The following is a 12,393-nucleotide window of genomic DNA, read 5'->3' on the forward strand; positions in this document are numbered from 1 at the left end:
GAAATTTTGGAGATCGGCCAATCTTAACGCCGATAATGCGGGATGCCGGCAAGCTTGGCGCGAATCCGCCCCCGATCTGTTAGCAAAAAATCATCCCGGAAAAAGGTCCCGCTAAGAAACAAGCCTCTCATCCCACCACGAGAGAGATTGGATTGCCGACCTCCATTCTCTCACCCCTTCTCTGCTTCCAATTCCCATCCTTCCGGCTTCCTCTGCCTCGAGTGCCGCGGCTACACACCGAGGTCGCACCATCATGAGGAGGAGCTCATGAAAATCTCCAGTCGAGTAGACGGCTCCGTCTGTGCGGTGCTCTCGAACCGACCGTCGGCCAGGCTTGCCGCCCCGACCGTGAGGAGGAGCTTCTGCGCCGTGAGAGATGGCGGCGGGGGAACGCACAGGAAGAGGCTCGCTGCTGATTTCTTCTGCGCGAGGAGCTCGCTATGGCTGCTCAAGACTTTTACACCAGCGACCGAGCTTCGACGGACCCTCCCAATCCACCGACCCCGACATGCGGCAAAGAACTACGGAACTGCCGCCGAGGCTGCGCGACATTCGGGCCACAGCGCCAATTCGATGCATAGACAAGACCCAGAGCACCTCATGTCCTTTGTCCGACAAGAAGACTCGAGCACGGTCGAGGAGCACCTGCAATTGTACCAAGACCCATACCGTCGACGGTATGCCCAACCTGATGGGCAAAAGCTGGAGGTATCGGATAACCGGCGGGACTTTGAGCATCCGACCAAGGAAGAGACCTGCAAAGGCAATGAAGAGACGAAACGAATAGTTGCCAAGCTCTGTTCTGCCATCTCGCAAAAACTCCGTCGCCCCTACTACACCTCGCTTGAGCCGATATACGACATCTATCTCCAACTCCCCGAACCTCGAATGCTTCACCTCACATGGCAATGGCGAGACAAGTTTCTCAGGGTCATGGGAAGGCCGCCGAAGCGCGATTCCGAGTCGATGCTGCGGTACTTTGCGCTGCTTGGTGATGTGAGAAACGTTGGCTTGACCCTGCGTCGGACCCATTGGAACCTCGCTATGGCGTTTGCTACCAAGTATGCGGGCCGCGCAACGTCCACCGAGTTGGAGACTGCACTACGGATATGGAGGGAAATGGAGCGCGGTTCTGGTATCAAGGGGAACGAAGTGACGTTCAACATTCTGTTTGACGTCGCATCCAAGGTTGGCAATTATACCCTGGCCGAGATGATTTACAGGGAGATGGAAAACCGGGAAATTCCGTACAACCGGTACCACCATGTCAGTGTGATACACTACTTTGGCCTGCAGATGGACTCGGCAGGGATCCGGGCCGCCTACAGGGACATGGTCGAGGCTGGTGAGATGATTGACACTGTTGTGCTCAACTGTGTCATATCGGGGCTTCTCAGGTGCGGCGAGGAGGTGGCGGCTGAAGAGACGTATCAGAAGATGAGGGATGTCCATTCTATGGCCCCGGATATCCCTGATAGGAACTACGGGATGCCTCGGGTCATAACCAAGGTGTTGATGATGTTCAGCAGAGTTGGACGGAAGCACCCCGAGCTCGGCAAGTCTTTGCAGAAGCAGATCGAGCTCAGTCCGAACCTTCACACCTACAAGCTCTTTGTGGAACATTACTCCACCCGGATTGGGGATCTGGCAAAGGTTGCTCAGTACCTGGATGAGATGAAGTTTCTTCGGATCACGATTCACCCGACCATCTTCCTGGCCCTGCTCAAGGGTTTCTACTCCCACGGAGGGTATTCGAGCTCAGAGTGGAGCGAGCAGCGCCTCGAGGGAGTTTTGAAGGCCATGTACCAGGCCAAGGACGAGGGAGTACGAGGTTTCCGCATTGACCGGTGGCTGGTCATCTGGGCTCTGCGAGCAGTCAAGAAGTGCTCCTCCAACGAGGCCGTCGTCCGGGTTTACGATGAACTAGCCAAGCGCTGGGACATTGCACCAGACCGGATCCCGTTCATCCAGTCCCTGTTCGACAACGTTCTCAACGGCAGCGATATGAAGTCGCCGACGGGTCAATGGGATGGCCCGTCGTACCGGAGATACAAAAAAGATGGAACGCGGTTGTGATGTAACAGTATATTCTGTACCAATTTGTATATTACGCCAAATTAGAGCATACCCCAGAGCAGATAGCTCTGTGTACTTAGATGATTCTCGTATGAGACATGAGCACGAATTGAGCTGATCATGAGCATATATCACATTGCAAATCACACAGAGACAAAACTGTTGCTCGGACAAATGAAATATTTCGAGTACAAGGATCGAGAGTGACTGTTGTCTATTTCGGTTATGTACACAACGATCCATCCACAGGCTCCCTGATCTGTCAATGGACGAGCAGCATACCCAATCCGCTAACCACGGACTTAGGTAGGCTTGTAGGTCTGCCAGACTGCACGGCGAGTTAGCATCAATGCCTCCAGCCGGGAGAGCACGGGAGAGAAACCACGCACCGGAAATGCCGAAGGGAGCGAAGAAGCCGGTGGCCATGAAGGTCCAGAATCCAACGCCGAACCACTTGCTGCGGGGGTTGAAGGGGATGTTGCTGTAGGCGCCCTCGGGGTAGTGGTAGGGCGAGGAGAGGCGGGCGCGGGTGGTCTGGAAGCCTCGCTTGGTGACCAGAGAGGTCGTGGTACGGACGGCGGCGCGGGAGAGCATCTGCGCGAGGTCAATTCGGTTCGTGCGCGGCGGGAGACAAGAGTCGAGCGGCTCAATGGCTTCGGAATCGTAGACGGGAACGCACCTTGACGTTGTGGAGTGGCGATTGGGGATGGGAGCTTGGGTATGTGTCAAACGTCGTGATGGGTAGCGCCGAGGTCAAGATGGTGGTCTGAGGTTGAAGGGAAAACGCTTAGCACGGTCACCTGAAAGGTCACATGACACATACAAATGGTAATGCTGACATCCCGAGTCGTACGTGACGTCGGCAGCAACCGGTGGATCTCGATGCCTCACCGCCCGCAGCTTGTTTCGCCAGGGGCGCTTTTTTCTGCCGCCAAGCCCACTTCCTGGTCAACCAACTTTTTTTAATCGCATGGCCCAGGTCCCACGAATTGGGAACCTCCGATCGATTCCTTTGTGTTGTTGTACGGGACGACAAGGTCACGCTCTTTTTTCTTTCGAGGTGACTATTTTTGGTCTTGTTTGAGACCTCGTTTCTTTGTTCTCGAACCTCGCCCTTCTTCAGCGCGTTGGGAATTGCGACTCTGCTGCTAGCTACTCCGATCTCGATCCCTTTCTCCAAAAAGCTAGCGATCGCCCCCGATCGCGGGCACACACCATCGCCAAACATGGATGACATGTTTGATGTTTTCGAGGGCAAGGTGGAGGCCCCGAGTGCGAGCGAAGACGAGAGCGTCCCCCGCAAGCGCGACAAGACCAAGAAGAGAAAGGCCGATGAAGCCATGAACGGCAACGCGGCCAACGCGGCCGAGGACGTCGACATGGACGACAAGACCGAGACCTCCAAGGATGAGGATTCCGACGACGACGACACTTCGGACACGCCCAGCCAGCAAGATAAGAAGAGGAGGAAGAAGGAGGATGGCGCGGGTCCTGTCATGACGGATACCTTCCAGACGGCAGAGTCGAGAGAGGTTGCTGGCGCATCTACCTTTGTGCCTCAGGACTCGTCGCTGGTCCTGTCGCATAACATTCAGCATCAAGTTGCGCTGCCCCCGGACCTGGATTACGAGTATGTTCCCTTGTCCGAGCACAAGGCGCCCGACGAGCCGGCGCGAACGTGGAACTTTAAGCTCGATCCTTTCCAGAGTCTTTCCGTGGCCTCGATTGAGCGGGAGGAGAGTGTGCTTGTGTCTGCGCACACCTCTGCCGGAAAGACGGTCGTTGCAGAGTACGCCGTCGCGCAGTGTCTGAAGCGCAACCAGAGAGTCATCTACACGAGTCCCATCAAGGCCCTGAGCAACCAGAAGTATCGAGATTTCGAGGCCATCTTTGGAGATGTGGGCTTGATGACTGGTGACGTGACTATCAACCCCACGGCCAGTTGTCTGGTCATGACGACAGAGATTTTGCGATCCATGTTGTATCGAGGTTCAGAGATTATGCGAGAAGTTGCGTGGGTTGTCTTTGATGAGATTCACTACATGCGCGACAAGACGAGAGGTGTCGTTTGGGAGGAGACCATCATTATGCTTCCCGACAAGGTCCGATACGTGTTCCTCTCGGCCACTATCCCCAACGCTTTCCAGTTCGCCGAGTGGATTGCCAAGATCCATCACCAGGCCTGTCACGTTGTTTACACTGATTTCCGACCGACTCCTCTTCAGAACTACTTCTTCCCCGCTGGGGGTAGTGGCGCTAGACTCATCGTTGATGAGAAGAGCAACTTTAACGAGCAAAATTTCAACCTGGTTATGCAAGAGGTGGAGGAGAAGAAGGGAGCTGACCCCAACGATCCTACGGCACGACAAAAAGGAAAGGGCAAGAATAAGAAGACCAACAAGGGTGGTGCGGACAGCGGCTCAGACATCGCCAAGATCATCCGGATGACTATCAAGAAGAAGTTTAACCCCGTCATTGTCTTCAACTTCAGCAAGCGAGAGTGCGAGAACATGGCCATGAACATTTCGTCCCTCAGCTTCAACGACGATTCCGAAAAAGCTATGGTTAAAAAGGTCTTTCACAGCGCCATTGAGAGCTTGTCGGAGCAGGATAGGGAGTTGCCTCAGATTGTGAACCTTCTGCCCCTGTTGGAGCGAGGTATCGGTGTGCATCATTCAGGCCTGCTTCCTATTCTCAAGGAGACTATTGAGATTCTGTTCCAGGAGTCTCTGATCAAGGTTCTTTTCGCGACTGAGACCTTCTCTATCGGCTTGAACATGCCTGCCAAGACTGTCGTCTTCACCCAGGTGACCAAGTGGGATGGTGTCAAGAGACGTCCTCTCACTTCTTCCGAGTACATCCAGATGGCTGGTCGTGCTGGTCGTCGTGGTCTCGATGCCCGAGGTATCGTCATCATGATGATTGACGATAAGCTTGAGCCCGACACTGCCAAGGAGATTGTTACTGGTCACCAGGATCGCCTCAACTCGGCTTTCTACCTCGGCTACAACATGATTCTGAACCTGCTGCGAATTGAGGCCATCTCACCGGAGTTTATGCTGGAGCGATGTTTCCACCAGTTCCAAAACGCGGCTAGCGTCCCGTCTCTGGAGAAGGACTTGATGTCGCTACAGCAGGAGCGCGATACAATGAGCATCCCTGATGAGGCGACAGTCAAGGACTACTACCAGATTCGTCAACAGCTGAGCACCTACACCAAGGACATGCGAACAGTTATTCAGCACCCCAACTATAGCATTTCTTATCTCCAGCCCGGCCGTCTGGTGCAGATCTACAACCCCAAGGACGACCAGGAGACTGTCGCTGGAAACGGTACCGACTTTGGATGGGGAGTCATTGTCAACCAGACTCCCCGCCGAGCACCCAAGCTTGGCGAGCCCGAACACATCCCCCAGGAGTCCTACGTCATCGATGTTCTCCTGCCCATCTCGAGGAAGAGCGCCGAAATCGCCCCCGGGCAGCCAGCTGGGGAGATGCCCCCCGGCTTGAAGCCATTCTCAGACGACGACGACATCAAGTTTGCCATTGTGCCATGCCTGCTCACGTGCATCAAGGCCATCAGCCAGATCCGTCTTTTCCTCCCTAAGGACGGGTTGAAAACGGATGGCGACAGGGAGACGCTCACCAAGTCTCTGATGGAGGTTAAGCGCCGATTCCCCGATGGTCTGCCTATTTTGGATCCTATTGAGAACATGGAGATCACCGACGAGTCGTTCAAGAAGCTTCTTAGAAAGATTGAGGTTCTGGAGTCGAGGCTTCTTGCTAACCCTCTGCATCTCTCTCCTCTTCTTCCCTCACTATGGGAGCAATACCACACCAAGGTCAAGCTGACCGACAAGGTCAAGGAGACCAAGAAGGCCATCGCCAAGGCGTACAGCATCGCTCAGATGGATGAGCTCAAGTCACGCAAGCGTGTCCTCCGCCGCCTCGGTTTCATCAACGACGCCGAGGTTGTTCAGCTAAAGGCTCGTGTCGCGTGTGAGATCTCATCCACTGAGGGCCACGAGCTGCTCCTCTCGGAACTGCTCTTCGACAGATTCTTCAATGAGCAGACACCCGAGATGTGCGCTGCTGTCATGAGCATCTTCATCTTTGACGAAAAGGTGGAAGCTCCTGCTCTCAAGGAGGAGCTGCAGAAGCCCTTCCGCGAGGTCCAGGCCAAGGCGAGAATCATTGCCAAGGTCAGCCAGGAGTGCAAGCTCGACGTCAACGAGGAGGAATATGTGCAGAAGCTCAAGTGGCAGCTGATGGAGACGGTCTACACGTGGGCCCAAGGACGTCCGTTTGTTGAGATTTGGTACGTGTTGATGCCACACTGGAAGAGAATATCACTAACAATTTGTAGCAAAATGACAAACGTGTACGAAGGCTCACTCATTCGCCTCTTCCGCCGTCTGGAAGAGCTCCTTCGACAGATGGCCCAGGCCGCCAAGGTTATGGGCAACGAAGACCTTACCAAAAAGTTTGAAGAGAGTCTGGCAAAGATCCGCAGAGACATTGTGGCCGCCCAGAGTCTTTACCTGTAAGGCCTTTAGTTGTTTCTGTTTCACGAGCAGTTCAAAAGGGGGTTGTTGGTATGTACTGGGCCATAATTTTGCTATACCATCCGGGGATTGGGGGAGTTTGGGCGCGTCGGTAAAAAAGATAGTTGTTGTCTTGTCGGTTGTCGGGGCGGTTCGAGTTGTCCCGACCGAATGTTGGGAATGGAATCTATACTAGCCCGTCTTGTTCGCCATCTGTAGTTGTAGTAGACTATTGTATGTAGTACGCTCCATGTAAAAAAACGCCCGACGCCAGAAAGAATGCTGCTGTCCTTGATCATCTAGGGGAAGGCTCTACTAAGGCCGGTCCCCTGAGATCCCCATGATGAACCCAATGCAGAGACTAAACACGACGCCGAAGCCGACAAAGATCTGCCATCTCTTACTCCAGATCCCTTCTTCGCGCATCAACCATGTCAGGCTTCCTAAAGGGAAGAAGAAGCCGACCATCATGGCTCGGAACAAAATTTCTAGTACTGAAGCCATGCCTGTGTACTCATCCTCTAGCGGGTTGGACTCGGACGGGATGCCTCCAGCGTTGTTGTCGATCCACGCGTCCTCCATGTTGCGCAGGGTGTCGGGAGATGGCATGGCATCTGGGGTGAAGCGCGAAGTATGTATCGACGTGAACTGGGTTCTTAACGTCGAGATCTCGGACTGTGTGAACCCAGACTGAAGCAGCCGGTCAAATCCCCTCGGCCTCGGTCTCGTCGACGCTGTAGGCTTGGATCCCTCAGGCGTCGCATCCTTAGGCGGCTTGGCAGCCTCTTCCTCCTCTTGTTTGAGTTCCTCGCTCGTCAACTCATCGCCAATGGAGCAGTTAACATAGACACGCGACACGCCCTCAACTGCCTTCCCCTTGCCCTTCGGGTCATCCTCCCTTGGCGGCGGAGGCGGCGGCGCCTTGAGTACGGAGCTGAGGGCTGACGAGTCGGGGAGTAGACGGCCCTGGTGGATGAGGCGCAGTCGGCTGCGGGAGGAGAGACGGGTGCGGAGGAGGTGCTTGAGGGCGAGGACGGTTGTTGCGTTTGGCGAGGGGATGTCGAGTTCGAGGTCTGGCTGTGAGGTTGAGAAGCGGATGGTTAGGTGGAGGGGTGGAGGGAGAGGAGGCCTTGAAGATGAGGGTGGAGTGGTCATGATGGCGGCATTGTCGTGCTATCTATTGCGCTGTTTACAAGGAAGAAAGAATCTTGCTGCTGGTTGGCGACGTGAATGCCTTTTGTTGTAGCAACGGTGTCAAAGATGCCTTGATTCAATGGGTGTTAAAGGCTGAGGTCGTCCTGATCTCCATTTGGTGTGACGTGACCTCCCGTAAATCTACAGGGGCCTTGCAGGGGTCACAGCGCTGCACGGCCCGCGGCAGGGGCTTGAGAGCCTCTAAAATCTGTCGACCGCCCGGCAGAAACCCCAGAAAGTGGGCTTCCATGTCAACCTGGAATAAACATCAAAAATTCCATCCAGTTGTTTTTTTTTTCTTAATCTCGACAAACATCTCACTCGTTATTTTTCTTGTAGGATCTGGTTTAATGGTCATGGCATCATGCCGCGCCTGCGAGGGACGAGATACCTGAGTTGCTTCTACTGCGGCAAGAGGTCCAACACCAAATATGATGGCGTCACGAGCCAGTTTCTCTGCCTATTCTGCGATGCGACCAACTATCTCGATGAAGTATGAGCGCCAAACCCCCGTTTTGGACCTCGGGCTGACAGATTTTAGAATGGAGAGATTACGGATCCTCCAGTAGCCACCGAGCGAGAAGCTCCCGCAACGCAATACGCAGTACCACGACAGTCGCCTCCCTCGTCGCCGAGGGATAGTATCTTTTGCTCGACATGTCTCAAGAATCAGCGTCTATTTACGTCCTCACTCGCTCAATATCTCCCCGACGATCCGAACCATCCCGATTATCCTGAACTCGAGCGAAACTATTACCGATACCGAAAGGGGCTGGAGGAGCGATATCCTCAGGTCTGCGATGAATGCGCCGAGCGGGTGGAGGGTCAGATTCGTCGGGCGGGGTACACGGCCAAGACGGATCATCTACGGCGAATGATGGAGAAGAGTCGAGGGAGGAGGGCTGATCCAGGAAGGAATACGGCGTTGGACTGGGCCAACAGCTTGGGGAGGGGATTGTGGTGGGGAGGACTGGCGATGCAGATGCTCTGGCACATCAAGACGCTGTCATATGTGCTGGAGCATCCAGATGAAGGAATGTATGACCCGGATGACAGGAGCTGGCCGACCATGGCAGTGGCTGCTCTATCATGGGCTGTTGCATTTCTCCCACCAGCCGACACCCTGATCAGTGGGGCAGTTACGGCGAGCATACTATCTGCGTGGTGGAATCCCCAGTTTGTGCAGGTCAGCCGCGGCTTCACGAGACATCTCCTGGGATTCACGCAGTGGTATTCCTTCCAGGGGCTCATCATCTTCTTCCGCATCCTTTTCCGCCGGGTGCTCGAGATGAATGGAGGTAGGGGGCAGTCGAGGAGTGCTCAGCTGAGCGCTCATCTGGTCATGTCGGTTGTCATGATTATGGTATGTTTTTCCGTGTGAGAAAGTAAACGCATGCTGACTTGATTAGATCTACTCTTTTGCAAGGAGGTCCATCAGAGTTGATACCACGCCCCTTTTTGGGAACTCCAGCGCCACCATTTCACCGAAACCCAAGATCACGAGAAGGAAAAAGGAGGAGCCAAAAACATTTTCTGAGTTGTTGAACGAGGCCCTGGACTCGCCGACTCCTGCGCCCCAGCAGCGAGATCTATTCAGTCAACCACTTGTCAATCCACTGCCACGGCCATACCCTCCCAGCAACCCCGTGAGGATGCCGGAGAGTCCTCATACGCAATTCAACAGCCTCAATCTCTCTCCACAAAGGAACCAGGGGGTTCAATACTCGGACGAGATGGACTGGACTCCTACCGAGTCTCCAGTTCCGTCACAACACCGAGCCTTTCGTGAGGCGCCTCCTTCCAACGGCCCGAGACCGGCTTTTGGAGAATCGCCCGTCAGCAATGAGCAGAGCCCTTTTTGGTACAAGGTTCCCGCAGCACCGACGACTCCATCCCAACGACTGCGAAACCCACCCAACGCGCCTGTTTTGAGGGGTAAGCCCGTCGAGCAGGAAAGCATCTTTTTCCGGGGTGCGGCCAAGGCCCAAGCACAGAGGCAACAGGAAGATGAGAGCGACGTTTCTTTCAAGCCGCCGAGTTTCTTTGCGCCTCAGAGGAGCAACGATGAGGCAAATAGCTTGGCTGACATGTTGAGTCAGAGTTTCAGCTTGAGCCAGGAGAGCCAGCCGAGTGACGCCTCGGCACGACGACCATCTGGGTGGACTGAAGAAAAGCCTGCTGTAGCTATAGGGCCCAAAATGGACAAGTTGGGCGTCGAGTTCATGGCTCTCGCCGCTCTGCTTGTCGTGTGGGGACTCACATTAGCTATCCACACCCCTTTCCGTCGAGAGGTGCAACTGGCATTGCTTTCTGCAGCTGGGACAATCGCACTACGGGTGACGGGCGAAGCTAGTAAGGAAACAAAGGAAGAGAAAGGCCCAAGCACAGCGACGTATGTGGGTTCTGTTCTAAGCGTCATGGAACTGGCAGCTGTGTGCTGGCTTGGCTGGGAGGTGTGGCAGGGAACTGCAGATGCCGGCAAGTACGGCATCGGTGTCTTGACAGTTATGCTCGGACATCAGGTTTGGAGTAGCGTGGTTTGATGTTTTGTCCATAGAGGGTTGCTTTGGCAGGATACATGAGCATCGGCGTTGGGAGGAAAGGGGAATGCATACGCAAGAGTTGGTTTGTGAGAGTACATATAGAGGCATACATGGGCCCTGTAACTTGGTAGTGTCAGCATCATTCAGAGGATTGTTGTGTTCCAGCCTGATGGGCCACTATTCATGTGTTTCATCACATCACTGCCTGACATTCACCAACAGACAATCCTTGTATATCAATTTGTTTATTTCGGTCCTCTGCTGGGATCTTTGCCCGCGGGACATTTAACCAAGACGCTATCATTATACCTTAACCCTCAAAGGGGGTCTCATAGGGCCGCTCAGCCTGGGGCGTGATACGGGCAAGATGCCTTCGCTGGCCAGACTTCCAGTCGACAAGGGCAGTGTGCTGAACGGATCGGTTGTCCCAGACCACGACGGTCTTCTCCTGCCACTTGACGCGGGCGTGGAAGTCGGCGCCCCAGGCGATGTGCTCGTAGAGGAAGTTGAGGATGGCGTCGGACTCTTCCTTCTTGAGGCCGACAATGTCGCGGGTGACTGTGGATGTAAGTATGGGTTTATATCGGGGAGAGGTTCTTGACTTACACTGAGGGTTGACAAACAGCGACTTCTCACCAGTGACGGGGTGTGTTCGCACAATGGGGTGCTCGTTGACAACAGGCTCACGACGCTTGATGCTACCCTTCTTGACGCTGGCGTTGACCTGCTCGATACCAGAGTGCGTAGCCTTGAGGCCGTGCAGCAGCTTCTGGAAAGCAGGGGACAGACGCTCGTAGGCCTCGACGGTGTTGGCAAAGAGAGTATCACCGCCGGTGTCAGGGGTGTCGAGGATGTACAGGAAGGTCGTTCCTGGGGGCTGCTGCTCGTAGGTAATGTCCGAGTGCCACGCCACGGAGCTCACGCGAGTCTTGAAGAAGGTCTCGTGGGACTTGTCTCCCGCACCACGGTGCACGAGGTGAATCTCGGGATGTCCCTCGGGAGAACCAGAGGTGGGATGAATATGGTGACGGCCAAAGTAGCCTCCAAACTCGAGAGCCTCGGAGATGGGAAGGTCGGCGAAATCCTGGTTCCGGAAGGCTACGACCTTGCGCTCAGCGACGTAACGGGCGAGTTCGTCCTTGCCGGCTTTGGAGAGCTTGCTCAGCTGGACACCCTCGACCTCTGTGCCGATGGTGGGAGTAAGGTGCGAGACCTTGGTGTCCTTTGTGATGAGGTTGGGGAAAGTAGGGTCTGCGTCGCGGCCGTGGTCGTAGTGCTCAAAGGGCTCGAGGGGAGGGTAGACCTGGTCCTTGTTCCAGGTGGGGAGGTAGTTGGGATACTGAATCGTGTTAGTTTGTGCGTCTACATGAGGTAGCGAGAGAGCTAACCTTGGCCGCAGCAAAGTCGTCAGTTCCCTTGAGCTCATCCTCCTTCTTGTACACGACAGGAGACAGCTCCTTGTAAACACCCTCGACGTGGCCGGGGTACAGCTTGAGCTTGGAGGCGTCGGTGACCAAGCTGGCCGTGGTTGTAGTTGCTGAAGGAGCCATTGTGAAGAAGCAGACAGTGATGAATCTACGAGTTTCGACTTGTCTTGATTAGAGTCTCCTCTGAGACAGATAAGCCGTCTCTTATATACGTATTACACAGCAACTCTTGTTCCCCTCATCGGATATCGCGATCCAGCACATGAATGCCGGCATCAACGCGGGGAAAAGCAATAAGCAGAGTACCGACGGAGCCTGAAGAGTCTCATTCGTCGCGAGCGATGTTGCAGGAAGCGATGGAAGCATCACTCTGAGCGACTTCGGAAGGGCATATTGCGTAAGAAGGCCGCCGATCAATGAGGCGCGAGTCGACGCTCGACAAGTGGGAGAGAAATCACGCAATGGAGTTTTCTGCAATTGTTTGGGTCGTTGCTAACATGACATTTGCCAAGGGGTTTAGACCGCGACGGGGGCGATGGGATAAGGATTGCGCCATCACGAAACGCCCGCGCCATGGTGGTGTCGCAATCTCTGGGGCAGGGTCACGCA

The 12,393-nt window shown here is 54.7% G+C and overlaps 5 protein-coding genes and 1 pseudogene across 6 annotated transcripts, besides 1 other annotated feature; 3 read left to right on the forward strand and 3 right to left on the reverse strand.

Moving 5' to 3' along the window:
* Positions 1–96: 96 nt before the first annotated feature.
* On the forward strand, positions 97–2,076 carry NCS57_00016700 (uncharacterized protein; the record flags this gene model as incomplete). Its single annotated transcript, XM_053050257.1, has 1 exon — positions 97–2,076. Exon 1 carries the CDS (start codon positions 268–270, stop codon positions 2,074–2,076), a length of 1,809 nt encoding a protein of 602 aa, XP_052918772.1. The 5' UTR covers positions 97–267.
* Positions 2,077–2,268: 192 nt separating this feature from the next.
* On the reverse strand, positions 2,269–2,917 carry NCS57_00016800 (annotated as a pseudogene). The gene is made up of 3 exons: positions 2,900–2,917; positions 2,756–2,842; positions 2,269–2,670 (listed from the first exon to the last, which is right to left on the reverse strand).
* Positions 2,269–2,917: a sequence feature.
* A 385-nt stretch (positions 2,918–3,302) lies between these two features.
* Positions 3,303–6,623, forward strand: NCS57_00016900 (uncharacterized protein; the record flags this gene model as incomplete). Its single annotated transcript, XM_053050258.1, has 2 exons — positions 3,303–6,394; positions 6,443–6,623. The coding sequence occupies 2 exons, from the start codon at positions 3,303–3,305 to the stop codon at positions 6,621–6,623; spliced, it is 3,273 nt and encodes a 1,090-aa protein (XP_052918773.1).
* Positions 6,624–6,935: 312 nt separating this feature from the next.
* On the reverse strand, positions 6,936–7,775 carry NCS57_00017000 (uncharacterized protein; the record flags this gene model as incomplete). Its single annotated transcript, XM_053050259.1, has 1 exon — positions 6,936–7,775. The coding sequence occupies one exon, from the start codon at positions 7,773–7,775 to the stop codon at positions 6,936–6,938; it is 840 nt and encodes a 279-aa protein (XP_052918774.1).
* Positions 7,776–8,178: 403 nt separating this feature from the next.
* NCS57_00017100 (Ima1-N domain-containing protein) lies at positions 8,179–10,357 on the forward strand (the record flags this gene model as incomplete). Its single annotated transcript, XM_053050260.1, has 3 exons — positions 8,179–8,307; positions 8,356–9,177; positions 9,224–10,357. 3 exons carry the CDS (start codon positions 8,179–8,181, stop codon positions 10,355–10,357), a joined length of 2,085 nt encoding a protein of 694 aa, XP_052918775.1.
* A 310-nt stretch (positions 10,358–10,667) lies between these two features.
* NCS57_00017200 (TauD domain-containing protein) lies at positions 10,668–11,907 on the reverse strand (the record flags this gene model as incomplete). Its single annotated transcript, XM_053050261.1, has 3 exons — positions 10,668–10,915; positions 10,964–11,696; positions 11,746–11,907. 3 exons carry the CDS (start codon positions 11,905–11,907, stop codon positions 10,668–10,670), a joined length of 1,143 nt encoding a protein of 380 aa, XP_052918776.1.
* Between the last annotated feature and the right edge of the window lie 486 nt (positions 11,908–12,393).

The sequence above is a fragment of the Fusarium keratoplasticum genome, chromosome 1, assembly GCF_025433545.1.
Source record: "Fusarium keratoplasticum isolate Fu6.1 chromosome 1, whole genome shotgun sequence".
In the NCBI taxonomy this organism is placed as follows: Eukaryota; Fungi; Ascomycota; class Sordariomycetes; order Hypocreales; family Nectriaceae; genus Fusarium; species Fusarium keratoplasticum.